This window comes from Lissotriton helveticus, chromosome 10 (assembly GCF_964261635.1).
Source record: "Lissotriton helveticus chromosome 10, aLisHel1.1, whole genome shotgun sequence".
Classification (NCBI taxonomy): Eukaryota; Metazoa; Chordata; class Amphibia; order Caudata; family Salamandridae; genus Lissotriton; species Lissotriton helveticus.
In genome coordinates this window covers 780,330,715-780,346,386 of record NC_136071.1, presented here as the reverse complement: position 1 = coordinate 780,346,386, position 15,672 = coordinate 780,330,715, and the positions used below count along the sequence as shown (strand labels likewise).

The window sequence follows — 15,672 nt, the reverse complement described above, 5'->3', positions numbered from 1 at the left end:
AAAAACTCGTCCTCCTCAATAATAAGTACGTTTCAATTCGTTAAGATTCACAATCCCGAACACGCCACTCGTAATTCTCCCCCTTCAGTATTAGTCCCCACAACACATCTCCGTATATCCCTCACGTTATTAAGCCATAGAGCAAATCCACAAATGCGTACACGGGTCCGTGATTGCAATAACTCTGTTAATTCTCCGAACGTTTCTTCACCTGCGTGTATCTAATTTTACTAACAAGAGGGCAGACCCTTCAGGTGGGGAAAACAATCTAAATCTAACCTTAAGTCCCCTTGCATCTCCCGAACTAATGATGAGTGTGTGAGAAGTTGGCCTGATATATGATGCTCACTAGTTCTAGTGATCACCTTGTATCAGTCCAAACAACCCTTATGGTGATTGGTTGTAAGTCAACCTTATAGACCAGCTATCCTAATGGTAGCATGGACAAAGCAGTCTTAGGCTAAACTCTTTTGGCATGTGAAGCCAGCTGTTTTAACACATATAACCCCTTGAATACCAGATGAAAGGACACCACACAGGTTGTTATGAAAATAAACAATATATTTATTACTAACAAACACCTCTGAGCTCTTTATGAGATCAGAGGGCTAAGCACATAACAATACTCTTTAAGAAAAATACAGTAAGTCGCACAAATTACAATGGTGCCCTAGGGGCACGACAAACCATATACTAAGTAAATGGTATAAGGAAATCGATAGAGGAAATGAAGATGCCCAGAGGCTGTAGGATCGCTGGGACTACACTATCCTAACCTTAGGTAAGTAGCAGGAGGCCCACGGGAGGCGTGTGCAGAGTGTGAACTCACACGCGAGATGCGGAACAAAGTCAATGGGCAGAACAAATTACGAAAAGGTAAGTTAAAGACAGTTCCAACTAGTTACGACTAAAATGACAGGATACCGGGACACTAGTAGAGTCAATCTACCTATGAGCACCGAAATGCTCTTGTTACCTCACCCACGGGCTGCGGGTGCATAGGTGTGAAAGTGTGTCGGGTTTCCGCGTTGAAGTCAATGGAGCCTTGAAGAAAGATGCTGCAGGCGACCAGGAGGAAGATGTCCGGTGCGATCCAAGGGTGGATCGAGGAAGAAGAGGACCTGAAGGCAGAGGGGACAGTAAGTAAAGTAAGCTTTATTCGATTTTTCAGGTAAAATCATAAAAGCACTACAAAGACATTTATACATACAACATTTAAAAATGGCATGTGCATAATCGGTACAAAATAGATGCTTACTTGATCATTGAAAAAATGTCTTAAAATTCATAATAAAACCATGAAATATAAGCATTTCATTAGTGGCAAACAGCAATGTACCACGAGAAGATAATTTAATACAAAGATTTTCTATACATTATTACCATTTTTAAAAAACATGAGACGGCGTAAATAATATGATCTCCTTCTAACTGTAACATTTTTTGATATGCTGGTCTACATTTTCGTAACCCCCATCGTTTTAATAACGGCATCAGGAATTGTTTTCTGGGGTTCGTATATAATTTACAAAAAAACATAATATGAATATTAGACTGCACCGAAGTGTTATCACAAGAGCATATTAGTTTGTTAGAGGACCAATCATTAACATTAGGTAGGGTGACCATGCGAAAAAAGAAGCCCAGACACAAGCGGGTCAACAACATTCGAAGATATGGGCTCTGTACCAGAACGAGGTAAGTTTGCAAACCCTCAGTTGGTGTAATTTCCTGGTAATTTAATACTGTGCGCCTTAATTTTTCGCTGTTCCATCTAGCAGTTTCTAGATAGATGGTTATCATTTTTTTCAGGGCTGATCTTGATAGTCCATCCAGGGTTGTAGGGTTATAAAAATACTCTGGATGGCCTAGATCAGTAAGTGTGGATCTCACGTAAGATAACCATTTAACATTAGCTGCCCCATCTAGGGCTAGACAGTCTTCGATAAGGTCTCTATTGAAACTGGCTTTGTGTGTAACCCACACTTTATGCCAAAGCAAAATTGGGGACATCTTAATGATATCATTGAGATATGTAACTCCTACTTCGATGTGTGACATGTACGTGGAGGTACTTTTGGCCACTCCCAGAAGATGGCAAATGAATTGATTTTCACAGCTCTGTAGGGAGTAGTCTTTCTCAGTTCCCCATATGCCCGCGCCATAGGTGGCTGTAGAAACGCATTTAGCCCGATAAATCTGGATCAGCTCCTTAACAGGCTTACCGCCAGTTCTATCGGAAAAAACACGCAAGGCGCCTATGGTGCGGCTATAAGCCAGCTTCCTAGCTGCTATCGCTGCCTGCCAACGACACCGTCTATCAAACAAAACACCTAGATAACAGAATTTATCTGTAGTTACAATTTTTTGGTTATCTAGGAATATGGTACAAGGAATTCTATTAATCTTCCGAGTACAGGGCATCGTGAATGTTTTCGAGATGTTGACTCTGAGGCCTCTATCCCTCATGTAACACGCGAAATTATTTACCGCCCTTTGTAAGCCTACTTTAGTCTGAGACATTATAGCCGCATCAGAGGGGACAGTGTTCAAAGTCACTAGCCAGTGACCGGTGTGGAACCAGGAAGGAACCAGATGCTGTTGCCGCGATCAGGTGAAGAGTGGACGCTTGACTCTGCAGCCACGTGGACCAGGAGGTGTCTTCGACGACTAGGATGGAGGCACGAGCTGTCCCACGCAGGCTCTCGCTGTCGGCGGTGTCTGATCCAGATTCGGAGTCAACAGGCCTTGGCAAAGGCAACCCACGCGGTGAGTGGAAATGGCGTCTGGTGCGGACCAGGAGGGTCCGGGGTGCTCCTCTTTTGGAAGGGAGCAAGGGCCAGTCTGGAGCAACCAGACCAGCAGTGTAGATTTCGTGGATCGTCGTCTAGGAGGCCACTAGCCAGCCGGCAAGTGACCAGACAACGCGTCGAGCAGCAATCAAGCAAAAGGGCCCCACGCAGATCTCGTGGATGCTGGAGGGCTGGTCTTCGGTGCAGGAGCTGCTCGGGGCTGGGGCTTCTCAATCCCCAAAGCACTCACTCGAGGATGCCTCTGAAGTCGTGCTGGAAGCGAAGTGCAGTTTCTCCAAGATGGTCGGTCCCACGTGTCTCGTCGCACCCACGGGTCTCAGCTGTGCTGCAGATTTATTTATTTATTTTATTTATTCAAAGTTTTATATAGCGCGAACAAGATCCTTACAGATATCAGAGCGCTTCATGTGGGTAGAGGTCGGAGAGGTCTGGGAATCCGGGTCTCGTCGGGCTCTGAGGTCTGGTTGCCGGCAGGAAGGATGACAAAGTGAACCGCTAGGACGCTTGATGGTGCCTGCAGTTGCAGGGTGGACACTCCTTGCCCACAAGGGAGATTCCTCAGTCTTCTGGGGAGCAGAACGTCGAAGTCCAGAGTTTCTTCTTGTAAAAGTTGTTCAGGATAATCTAACTTGGAATGGGACCAGCTCCTACCTTTATCCTGCTAAAGGGGGCTGTACTAGTGACTAGGTCCCTTGTAGTACTTAAAATTCTGGACCCGTGTTATAAACATAATCGTATCATGACGATTTTTATATCAGAAAACCGAGAATGACTAGTACACCATGTACAAGCATTTTCGTCATATTCAAGTGACGATTTCATCTTGAAATCGTAGTTTTCGTCCTGAACCCTTGGGTTCCATTTTGTGTACGGCAGCCATTTTGTGAGTTGCCCTCACATAGGCCAATGAACTAAGGCCAAACACTGTTCCTGAAGGACACGTACACCTTCTTTGACTTTTCTTTGACCTGGGCAAGCTGACTCCACTGCCCAAGGCCAAACCTGTTCGGTCAGTTCCTCTCCCAGTGGCCGAACGAGATAGCATCAAGGCACAACATGCCATAAACCTTTCATCACACACAAACCACACCTAATCTTGCACACACCTGTCCCTGTTTCCTACTTTATGACTTGCTTTACGAGGAGGAGGTGCCCATTTTTATTGAGGGTCCACCGATATCTGATGAAAATGTTGGGCCTTGCCGGGTAATTTGTTGTGGGCTGGACGAACTGAAATGTGGGCTTGTCATCATGACTCTGCTTTTTCTTTGTAGTGAAAATATGTGAATGGTCAACTGTAAACCTAAGAATGTTTGCCTGAAGCATAATATTTTGTATAAAAAGAGAAGACTGGCTTTGTAAGATTGAGCAGTCTCCTGAGAATATACACCGTGTTGTACTTCTAGGATACCTGTTACTTGGTTGCAGCCAATAAATTCGATCTTTGACTTCACCTAGAAGACTCTGAGTTTCTGTGGTCTAATCAGGAAGAATCTGAAGTCTTAGGGTGTACCCTGACACCGCTGGGTTACCGGTTCAGTACCGGTTCTGAAAAACCCAGTACTTCACCCTCCCATGGGTGGGATCAGGAAGGGGGGTGGTTACACCCTCTATCCTTTGTCCGGTTTCGCGCCAGAGCTGGGGCTGGAGTGCCCCAGCAACTGGTTTGAACCGGGGTATGCACAGGGATACCTTGTGTGCCCCAGGCATGTCTCATTCCTTTCGGCCCTCCCTACCTCAATACACAAAATCCTGTCTGGGGTGGTGCTAGCACCTCCCAAGGCAGGAAACCCTTTGTCCAGGCCTCCCTCGCTGGAAGGACTCCCAGCAGCAGGAGGTCAGACTTGTGTCTGTGGTGGCAGCATCCATTTTGTGATGCTGAGGCTCTGTTTAACTTTAACCGGGGTTCACAGTTACATACATGTCGTGTCCCTCTAAAAGGGTGGAAGGCTAAGATTGAGCAGTCTCCTGAGAATATACACCGTGTTGTACTTCTAGGATACCTGTTACTTGGTTGCAGCCAATAAATTCGATCTTTGACTTCACCTAGAAGACTCTGAGTTTCTGTGGTCTAATCAGGAAGAATCCGAAGTCTTAGGGTGTACCCTGACACCGCTGGGTTACCGGTTCAGTACCGGTTCTGAAAAACCCAGTACTTCAGTTGGCGCCCAGCATGGGGCGATACCAGCGGTACCAGTCCAAGCCAGAGGTTCGTGAGGAGCTTCGTGTGAAAATTCTGGAGGAAGGCCGCCACTTCATCGACCCCTGCATGTCGACGTGGTCCGAAAGTCTTTTCTGCGAGGTTCCCCGCTTCCCGACGGCTACGAAGGACTGCTGCCCTGGCTATCGCCCTGATTTGGACCCTTGATGTTTGGTAGAGCGAAACGATAGACGAGTCTTCTGGTGACGTCATCGATACCTCAGTTAAGTATAAGTGGAGCGTCTCCCAGTCCTTAGTTTGGGTATCCCCTTGGGATCTTTGATTTGGAACTTGCAAGTACCAAAGCCGAAGGACTTGTGTATTCACGAGAATATCGTATTCGATAATCCTTTGAAGTTTGAAGCGAGACTAGTGAGCGAAGATGCCTGGTCTTAGCAGACTTGGAAATTTGTTTTGTCTTGGTTGTAATAGGGATTCCCGATTGGAGGACTCGTGTCCGGTTCCTCCGATTGGAACTCCACTTGTATGTGAAACATGGAGTAGGCCCCATCACATATAATGAAGTGTGGATCAAATACACCAGAAAGGATGGTGTTTTAAAATGGCCCCAATATGGTAGCTTTGACACGGAAATCCTAGATAATCTAGAAGTTAAACTCTTTAAGAAGAAAGCCCGGCCGGCGATGTTTGACTCTTTCCGCCTATGGCGTAAGGAAGCCAAACAGAAAGAAATTAAATTAGAGAAGAAAAATAAGAGAGAAAGGGGTATCTCGATAATGCAAGCTGCTATGCAGTATAAAGATAACGAAGAGGAACAGATGAGCGAGCAGTTGCACAGGCAACGTAAAATGGTAATCGATAAATGTTATCAGGTTTTGCCGCCTCTTCAGCAAGATGCAGCAAAAGATCTTGAAAAAGACCCCCTAATGTCGCATTTGTTGAGTTCGCCACCCCCCTATGCGCAGAGTGCTACGGCACCTCCGCTGCCTTTAACTGCGCAACCTTTGGTTGTATTGCCTCCTGCTCCTCCACAGCCACCAGCTGCTCTTCAGTTGGTTCCTACTCTTCCGGTGCAGCCTCCTCAAGGGCCACCTGCTTTGACATCTGCTCTGCCTTTACTTCCTACAACTTTGACCACTATATCGACTACCACTCCTGGTATTCCTTCTGACACTGCCTCTGCATCTGCCTTGCCTCCCCCTGCTTTTCCGCTTGTCTTTTCATCAAATTCTCCCTCTGTTCGACAAAGAGTGACTAGCACGGTCACTAGCCTTCTATATCCCTTCTTTGGGGCAACAAGCACGACCCCCACCTCAGAGCGTACACAGTTGCGTAGCCAACTGCCTGATTCTAGGGAGAAGGACACGCTGAATTATTTGGCACATAAATGGGTTACTGAACCAACGAGATATGAGTTAGAATCTGTTATGGATGTCTTCCATCAGTAGGAAGCACCGAAACAGAGATCCGTTTTTGAGAAAATGTGTACTTTCCTGAGTGAGGATTTAGAGGGAAATGATTTGGAGCCCAATCCACCTGAGTTATGTCATATACGGTTCGAGTTTGGAAAAGGCGCAATTGTGGGTTCAGATGTTAAGAAAGCAGTTGCGACGTTGTTGTCGTTGAGAAGTGAGGGTGTTTCTCGGTCATTGTTTGAGTCTGATTCCTCTGTTAAAAAGAAGGTAAGACAGTACCCAATGAGAGAAGTACCTCCAGTATGGAAGGAAGAAGTAGCGGCTGGTCCGAATAATGTTCCCCCAGCTATACCGGCACACTTTCAGCGTGTTTGGGTACATGTTCCATGGAAGCGCGCTGAAGTATTGGCCCTTAAACAGACATTGCCTGATCCCCGTAAAAATCCTGCAGGGTATTACAAGGAATTGTCACAGACTGCAGGCTCTTGCATTATGAATTTAGCAGATATAGACATGTTGTTTGGAAATGTTGTTCCACAGCCTTTATGGGGAAAGATTCGTCATGCGGACCATGATCAGGAGTTAGGTGATACATGGGTTAATATTGTTGCTGCTGATGGCAGACAAGTTGGTGGTGCTAAACCCGAACCTTTAGTGGCAGACCTCCCCGGTAGGATAATTACTTACATGAAGACTTTAATGCCTGCGATGCGTGTGAATTGGGATAAATTGTCTGCGTGTAAGCAGAAGAAAGATGAAACGGTGTCTGATTTCTTCACCAGGTTTGAAGAAACATTTATCGACCACAGTGGTCAAGATATGAGTACAGAAGGTGGTCAACGGTTGTTCGTTGACAAGTTCGTGCACAATTTGCTTCCTGAGTTGTGTAAGAAATTGAAAGATTCAGAAAGTTTGTAGGCTGTATCCTCTTTAGCACAGATATTGGCTACTTCACAGTATTATGAAAATAGAGATAAAGATGAGAAAGATAGAGCAGACAAGAAAACGAAAGAGTTAAAAACAAAGGTCCTTTTACAGCAGGCGTACCCGCCTCGTGGTGGTCAGAGTAACTATCAGCAGCCTCAGCAGTTTCAGAGAGACACGCAAAGGACCGAATATCCTCAACAACGTTTTCCTGTAGGCCCTAATCAGTGTGCATATTGTAAAGAGGAGGGTCATTTTAAAAGTAGTTGTCCTGCTTTATTACAGTGCATGAATGGTGTTTCCAGCGCAAGAGGTCGAGGTATTTCACAAGCACCTAGAGGTAGAGGACGTGGAAATTTCCCCCAGAACGCACGTTCCTTTCCGCCTCAAAATTCAATGAATAGGTTTGATCAACAGAATAATGCGTCTGGTAGGACAGCTCAGTACTATGCTGATGACCACTATACAGAAGATGAACATATGGAAGGTAATGATTGCTAGGACAGCCATAGACAAAGAGAGGGAGTTGTTTCAGTTCCAGTAGATCAGAGTGGACCTTATGTTGAGGTGATTACATCAGGTGTGTCAGAGCCTTTTCTGTTGGATACTGGTGCTACAAAGAGTTCTATTATGCACTCTAAACTCCCTGGTGCACCTTTGTCTGGCGAAAAGAATGTTTCAGTAGGTTTTTCTGGCGCCCCGGTTAGAAACCCAGTTTCTAGTCCTATGTCCCTTTCTGTTGGACCTTGCGAATTCGAAGCACCCCTTATTCTGACGACAGGTTGTGGTGAAAACTTGTTAGGATTGGACTTGTTGAAAAGATTATATGCGACGTTATATTGTTCTCCTTCAGGAGTACAACTTACACTGGGTAAGAAAGTGATTTCTTCAATGTATTTGTCAAAGGACAAACTTCCAACAGAATTGTCATCTCTCCCTAATATTCTTTGGGCTACTGGTCCTAATGATGTAGGTCTTTTGGAAATACCGCCATATGTTGAAACATTGAAAGCCAATGTTAAAATGCCACGTATTCCACAATACAAAATCTCTAGTGAAGGTGAGAAAGCGTTGCTAGCGATCATTTATGATTTGATTGAAAAAGATGTAATTGAAGAGACAAGAGGCAACGTTTGCAATAGTCCTGTTCTGCCTGTCTTGAAGCGTACTGATCCTTCCCAGCCACCTGTTTACAGATTCGTGATTGATCTTAGAGAGGTCAATAAAATAGTTGTGCCACAATTTCCAGTTGTTCCTGATATCACTGCCCTATTGACTATGATTCCAGCTTCCGCGACATGGTGTTCGGTGATTGACTTGAAGAATGCTTTCTTCAGCATCCCGATTGCCGAGGAGAGTAGGGATATTTTCGGCTTCAGTTTAGGAGGTCGAAGCTTCCGCTTTAAACGCGCTCCCCAGGGCTACTGTGAAAGTCCATCGATATATAGTCAAGCCTTAAAAACACAGCTTGATACGATTGTTTTACCTGATGGTGCTACCCTTGTCCAGTACGTCGACGATTTACTTGTCGCTGCAGATACTGAGGAAATCTGTAAAGAAGCCACGTTGTCATTGTTGCGTCATTTGTGTGATTTGCATCACAAAGTGTCTCTCTCAAAATTGCAATATTGTCGACAAGAAGTGACCTACTTAGGTCATCTCTTATTGAAGGAGGGAAGGAAACTGACCCCAGAAAGAATTCAGGCAATAGCGAAGTTGAGTGTGCCAAGAACACAGAGAGAAGTGCGTGCTTTCCTAGGCATTACTTTGGAAAGCAAAGGGAGTTAGGTCCTGGGACTTGTAGTCAGTTGGACCATTTATGATTAGGAAAAAAAGAGCAATTTACCGACTACAAATTGTTGTAAACCTACTATTTATGGGAAAAACATACAAAGTGATACTCCTGGGTAGTTAGGGCATATATTATTCGTACCCTTTTAGTTTATTTTTTAAGGTGTAAACATCTCATTTTTTTTTTTTTGTAAAATAATTTTTATTGCAGAGGTAATTCGGGTCACTTCACACACATACTAGTCAGATCTTAGGGTCGTAATCCACGTCCGTATCTCCACCCACTATGTACACTGCCTTACAACCCACATCCCGGAGGCTGGGCGGCGTATAGACACGTATCATGGTGTTCAACCATTAGTCACAGATGTCACAGTGATTCAACCCCCTCCGCTTTTGTGTGAGTTGCTCCCACTGCATCCCCTCCTCCCGCGGTGGTGTAGTAGTTCCCTTCGCAGTAACGATTAATTTAACTGTTTTCTCCCATCCCCCTCCCTGTGTCCCTGGTGTCTGTGCCAACGTGTCATGTTCGTGAACGCAGTCGAGTTGGAATAAGTAGGATCTTGGAAATCGTGCTTAGGTGTGTGTGTCCGGTGTTTGTGCAGTGTCCGCCCTGGTCTCTCCTGAGGGCTCCCCATGTAGCATTTCGTCGTCATCTTCTCTTGTGTCTGCACTGTCCCTCAGCTCTTGGACTAGGGTCTCCCATGCTAGCGCCGCTTCCTGGGCCTTTTCATTTGCCATGCGCCGGGCCAGTTGGTACCTGAGTGTGCTCTCCGCTGCCGCCCATTTCAGAAATTCGTGTAACCATTTTTGATGTGTTGGTGCTGTCTTAGATTTCCAACCCCTGGTGAGCTCCCTCTTTGCAATCAGTAGGCCCATGTCTTTGAATTTGCTAGATGTTTTGGATTTGCGTGTGTGTGGAAACCAGTGTAGGAGGGTGACCGCGCTATCGTAATGCAGGGTTCTTTCCGTGACCTCATTCAGGGTGACCCCAATTCCCATCCAATACTCCTGCAATCGCGGACAGTCCCTAAGCATATGTAGCAAGTCCGCACCTATTAGCGCGCATCTGGGGCATGCCGCGTCCATCGCGCCAAAATATTGTATTATTTTACTCGGAGTGAGGTAGGCCCTATGCAGGATGTAAAGGTGTATTAGTTGGAAACGGGCGTTTCTAGTACTCTTCCTAGCTCGCTGAAGTAGTCGGGACCACGTCGCGTCCGGGATCTCTTTTTGCAGGTCCGTCTCCCAGTGCGTTTTGAGGCGCGTTAACGGTGGGATGTTTTCCGTGCTCATTCGGGAGTAAAGACAGGTCACCGCCTTGAAAGTACCCGCTGTCATCATCGTGTATTGACACGCCAAGGACAATTTAGGTTCAATCAGTCCTTCCCCCCAGTGTTTCTGAATTGCCCTCGCCACAGCTGCATGCAATAAATAGTCTCCACGAGGGAGGTCATATTGTTCTTGCAGAGATTGGAAGTCCATTAGCACCCCGTCGGTGTACAAGTCTCCGACCATATGAAGACCCGCTTCTTCCCACAATTGGAGGTTCGACCAATCCCCTCCGTGCGGAAGCGCCGTCAACATCCCTAAAGGAATCTCAGGTGCGTAAGGGTGGTCTGGACCCGCACGTCGTTGCATTCGGTTCCAGCATAGCCGCAGTGTCCTTTCCTCCTGGGTCAACCCTCTCAGGAGCAGTCTCTGTTGCAGGGCTACGTACGCCAGCACGTGGCGGGGGGGTGCCCGTGTCCCTCTCGTGGTCAGGACCCCGATATACCCTTGCCACCTCCTGCGTGAAGAATTGTAGTTGCGCCGCCAGATAATAGAGCTCGAAGTCTGGGACCGCAAGCCCCCCCTGGTCTTTAGGGCGCATGAGAGTCGCCAGCGCTATGCGCCGCCTGCCTTCCCCCCATAGGAATGACACCACGTTAGATTTGAAGCGCCTGAAGACGTCTCCCGGTATCCATACCGGAAGGGTCCTAAAAAGGTACAATAAACGCGGAAGTGCGATCATTTTGAGGAGGGATACCCGTCCCGTCATGGATAAGGGGAGGGTAGCCCAGAAGGACATGTTGCCCTTCAACGCTCGAATACAGCGACCAATGTTCCCGTCCAACAAGTTGGCGGGGTCGTGATAGATGTAAACCCCAAGATAGTGCAGGCAATCTGGTTCCCAGCGCATGTTAACGCTTGCCGTCGGCCGCTTCTCCTCCTTTCGGAATGGGAAAAGGCAAGTCTTCGCCCAATTCACCTTCAAGCCCGACAGTGCCCCGAATCTCATTAGCAGACCCTCCGCGCCCCTAACCGCTTCTTCAGTGTCATCCAAGAACAGCAAGAGATCGTCCGCATATAGCGAGATATGATGGTGCACCCCTCTCGCTTCGAGGCCACGGTATGCATCCCCTCTCCTAGCCATCATTGCAAACGGCTCCATAGCCAGAGCGAACAGCAGAGGCGACAGGGCACAGCCCTGTCTCGTTCCTCTGCCCACCTCGTAGCGGTCCGATATCAACGCTCCCACTCGTACCCTCGCTCCTGCCCGCGCATACAACACCTTGGTCCATTTTATATAGTCATCCCCTAGGCCAAAACTCCGCATCACTGCGTAGAGGTAGTCCCATTCCAGACTGTCGAACGCTTTTTCTATGTCAACTGACAACACTACTGGGCCTCTCGCTGCCTGTGGCGGGTCTGCTAGCAGCCTTAGCAGCCTTCGTATATTGTGGGACGTGTTCCTGGTGGGAATAAAGCCCGACTGGTCCTCGTGTATTAAACCCCTCATATGTGCTACCAGTCTCCCCGCCAGAATCGTGCTCAGGATTTTGTAATCCGTCGTCAACATTGATAACGGTCGGTATGATGCTGGATCTGTGCCATCCCTACGCGGTTTTAGCAACGGAATCATGATCGCTTCGCGCATCGATTGGGGCAACTCCCCCTTCTCTTTGGCTTCATTATACACCGTTCTAAGTTTGGGGGCTAGTATCTCCATATACTTCATATAGAACTCAATTGGCAGCCCATCTATCCCCGGCGTTTTGTTTCGCGCCATTTTCGCAATGGCTCCTCTAATTTCCGCAAGGTCGATCGGGCCACCGATTGCTTTGGCGATGTCCGGGTCAAGTCGGGGTAGTCGTGATTCCACCAGTAGGGCTTCCGTCGCCCCAGGTTGGTTCCCCGTTCCCCTTTTATATAAAGCGCCATAGTAGTTTGTAAAGCATTGCACTATACCTGGTTGGGTGTCGTGCACTTCCCCGCTCAGGTCCGTTAGGGTCAGGATCGGGGAGGAACCTTTATGGGGGTTGGCCAGCCAGGCTAGGAGCGTCCCCGTCTTGTCCCCCTCAGCAAGAGTCTTAGTTAAATAAGATTTATAATCGAAGCTGCGTAGGCTCTCCATTGCGACCGCAACTGCCTCTCGCGCTGCACTAACCCTGCCCTGCAACTCGGGATGGCCAGGCCGTGATTTCTCTGCGTCCCGCAACGTCCGCTCCGCTCTGTCTAAGTCCTCCACCAGTGTTCGACGTGCCCCTGCAAACTTCCCGATACAGTGTCCCCTCACCACCACCTTGAATGCGTCCCATTCGACCGCTCTGGAGGCGGTGGTCTCCTCGTTTTCTGCAAAGTATTGGGTGACCCTAAGTTCTAGGTCCGCCCTGAATGGCGGGTCATCCAGCGTGTCCGGTCGGAGCCGCCACGTTGGAATTGGTGTACTTCCGTTCATCCAGGCCAAGGTGAGTAGCAGGGGGTTATGGTCTGAGATCGTGCGTGTTAGATACTCCGCCCGGGTCACCAAGGGTAATACTAGTTGGGAGCAGAGGAACGCATCTATACGGACATGGAGGTCATGCATGCAGGAGTAAAAGGAATAGTCCCGTACACCAGGGTGTTGTGCGCGCCACACATCAGTGAGGTCCCACTGCCCCTGTCACTGCAGTCTGTGTTTCGCCAGTCTGTGAACCGGGGATGCATGCAGCGGTGGATGCGACCTATCCAATGTGGTGTCCTCAATAGAATTGAAGTCCCCTCCCATCAGCACTGGGCCCGCAAAGTAGGTTGCTAAATGCTTGGACAGTTTAGTGAAGTAGGGTGCTTGCTCAGTGTTCGGTGCATAAACGCTGCAGAGCGCTATGTGACGACCCCTCAGTAACCCCTCGACAGCTACAAATCGGCCCTCCGGATCCACTGTATGCCTAGTGACCTTAAAGGGGATCCCCGCCCGGACCCAAAGTAGCACCCCCCTAGCAAATGCAGAATATGTGGTGTAGAACAGGTGACCCCTCCACCTCCTTTGTAACGCGGCCCCTTCCTTTTTGGTGAGGTGGGTTTCCTGCAGGAAGGCAATGTGGACCCCCCTGCGGACCAGGTAAGAATGAACCTTGTGTCGTTTAGTCATTGAGTTCAAACCCCGCACGTTCCAGGACACACATTTTAATGAACCCACACTATCCATAATCTCGACTTCGTTTGCTAAGGACTCTGTCCCACAGTTGCCAGACACCAGTAACGCCCTCCCCGTCCCCCATCCCCAACTGTTCTGTCTCATTTCCCCATCGTCCTCCATCCCTACTCCGCTCCATCCCTCTCCCCTTACCCCCCACCCTGTCCTGAGTCACCCCAACATCTCTAGACATCCACCCCCCCTAGAACAGGACCCAACCACAAAGAGTCGCCCCCGTCCAAACAATAGAGCAAAGTGCTCTCAAAACTGTCTACTCCGCAGTCTGTACTGCGGCGGCCTTAGGGGCCTCTGGGCACGTGAACCAGCTACTTCAGCAAGATTCGCCTCCCTTGTCCCTTTCCGCCCCACAATAGTTCTCCAAACTCACGATTGACCAGTCTCACATCTGTCTGCTCCAGTGTTCGGGCCCGCCAGCCCATCCAGGCTGTCGCCTCCAGTCCCCTCCAGACACGAGCCTCAGCTGCCAAATACTTCTTCCGCTGTTTGAGGCGTCACAGTCGGGCCCATCGTGCTGTCCACCTCCGATAATTCAGTCTCCGATCCCGTTTGTTTGTCCTCTGAGGGCGATTCCCCTCTCCGCTGCGGGGTTACCAACCCAGAGACTTCTTTCACCGCTTGTAATGCTGCCTTCCGTTCCACTGCCGTCTGCGATTCCGTCGGCCGTTTCTTGTGCTGGCCCCGTTTCCGAAGCCGCTTGGATCGTCGCACTGATCTCTGCTGGAAATCCTCCGCAGTCCCGTGCCGGGCCCCATCCGCTCCAGCCTTATAAGAGTCCCACCAAGTCCAGGCATCAGCCGATGATGTGAAGAACAGTGCTTTCCCATCCAATGAGATTCGAAGCCTTGCTGGGAACAACAGCGAGTACTGCAGGCCCTTTGAGTTTCGAAAGTATAGTCCGGGAACAGCGTCACTTTGCTATTTTCCACCTGGAAGGGTCCCGCTTCTCTCGCTCGTTGTAGGAGCCAGTCTCTGTCCCTGTAGTGGAGCACTTTAATCACCACCGGTCGCGGGGGGAGTCCCGGCTTCGGGGGTCGAGCAGGCACACGGTGTGCTCGCTCCAGCGTGAAGAACGGGGATAGACCCTCTGGCGCCACGACAGTCCGCAGCCAGTTGTCCACGTAGCCCAGTATGTCCGTCCCCTCACTTTTCTCCGGAAGGCCCACCAGACGCACGTTGTTCCGCCGGCTTCGGTTTTCCGCATCCTCTGCCCTCCTCTCCAGTGTCTGGATGCGCTCCAGGGCGTCCGTCAGTTTACTTTCCAAAGCTTTTTGCCCCGGCACAACTTCTTTCTGAGTCACTTCAGTTTCTGTGACCCTGTCGGCCAGCTTTCCATGATCAGCCCGCAAGAGCCCCAGTCCCGTCGACACTTGGGCAATGTCGTCTTGTAGAGCGGTCCTTGTGGCCGCTATGGCTTCCAGGATTTTGTCTTGCATCGTCAGCAAGTCTGATTGGGGCTGTTGCAAAGTGTCCGGGGCCTCCGCAGCCGTTCCTGCCTCACCTTTCGGTCCTTTCGGTTTCCCCATGCTTTCTCCCGGCAACCGTTGGGCCAGGCAGGGTCGGTCGTGAACGATAGGAGTTGCAGTAGGATGTCCGACTGCTGCTTCCAAGCTAAGCCGGTACTCACGAGGCGGTAGTCCGCGGGTGGAGTGGACAGGAGTCACCCGCCTGCAGCAGCAGCCGTGGTCCAGGGGTCTCGTCGCCGCACTCAGGTGTCCCCCCCTCCACTACTTCTCTACTGCAGCGTGGCCTCACAGCGGTCCGCTTGTTTCCGTCGATCAGGTCCGGTGCCCGCTCTGCGCCCCAGCGTTGATCCTCCACGTTCCTCCACTCACCATGAGTCGCCAAGAGGCCGGTCTGGGTGTTGAGCGTCCGCACTCACTTTCCCGCACTCCTATCGATGCTGGTCCACTAGTGGAGGGCTGGGTCGCCGATTCGACGGTGGGGCGGCCAGTCTCAGTCGCCAGTCACCAACTAGGGCATATATCCGCCCAGCCAAAGATCGCCGGCCCGCCGTTGTCTCCCTCCGTTTGGGTCTGCACTGCCCTCAGCGTGTAGGCTCGCCTGCACTGTCTCCACTCACCGAAGGCGCACCCCCACGCCGGTTAGCGC

The 15,672-nt window shown here is 49.4% G+C and overlaps 1 protein-coding gene across 2 annotated transcripts in view; it reads right to left on the bottom strand.

Annotated features, from left to right (window-relative positions):
* Window positions 1-639: 639 nt before the first annotated feature.
* The window catches only part of EPC1 (enhancer of polycomb 1), a 1,518,836-nt gene continuing 1,503,803 nt past the window's right edge, over window positions 640-15,672 (bottom strand). Inside the window, exon 14 of one of the 2 annotated variants that reach the window (XM_078663339.1) lies at window positions 640-1,121. In XM_078663339.1, the coding sequence (XP_078519465.1) occupies window positions 950-1,121 (172 nt within the window). In that variant the 3' untranslated portion in view covers window positions 640-949. The remainder of the gene's footprint in view (window positions 1,122-15,672) is intronic. The other variant, XM_078663341.1, reaches the window with a different exon arrangement.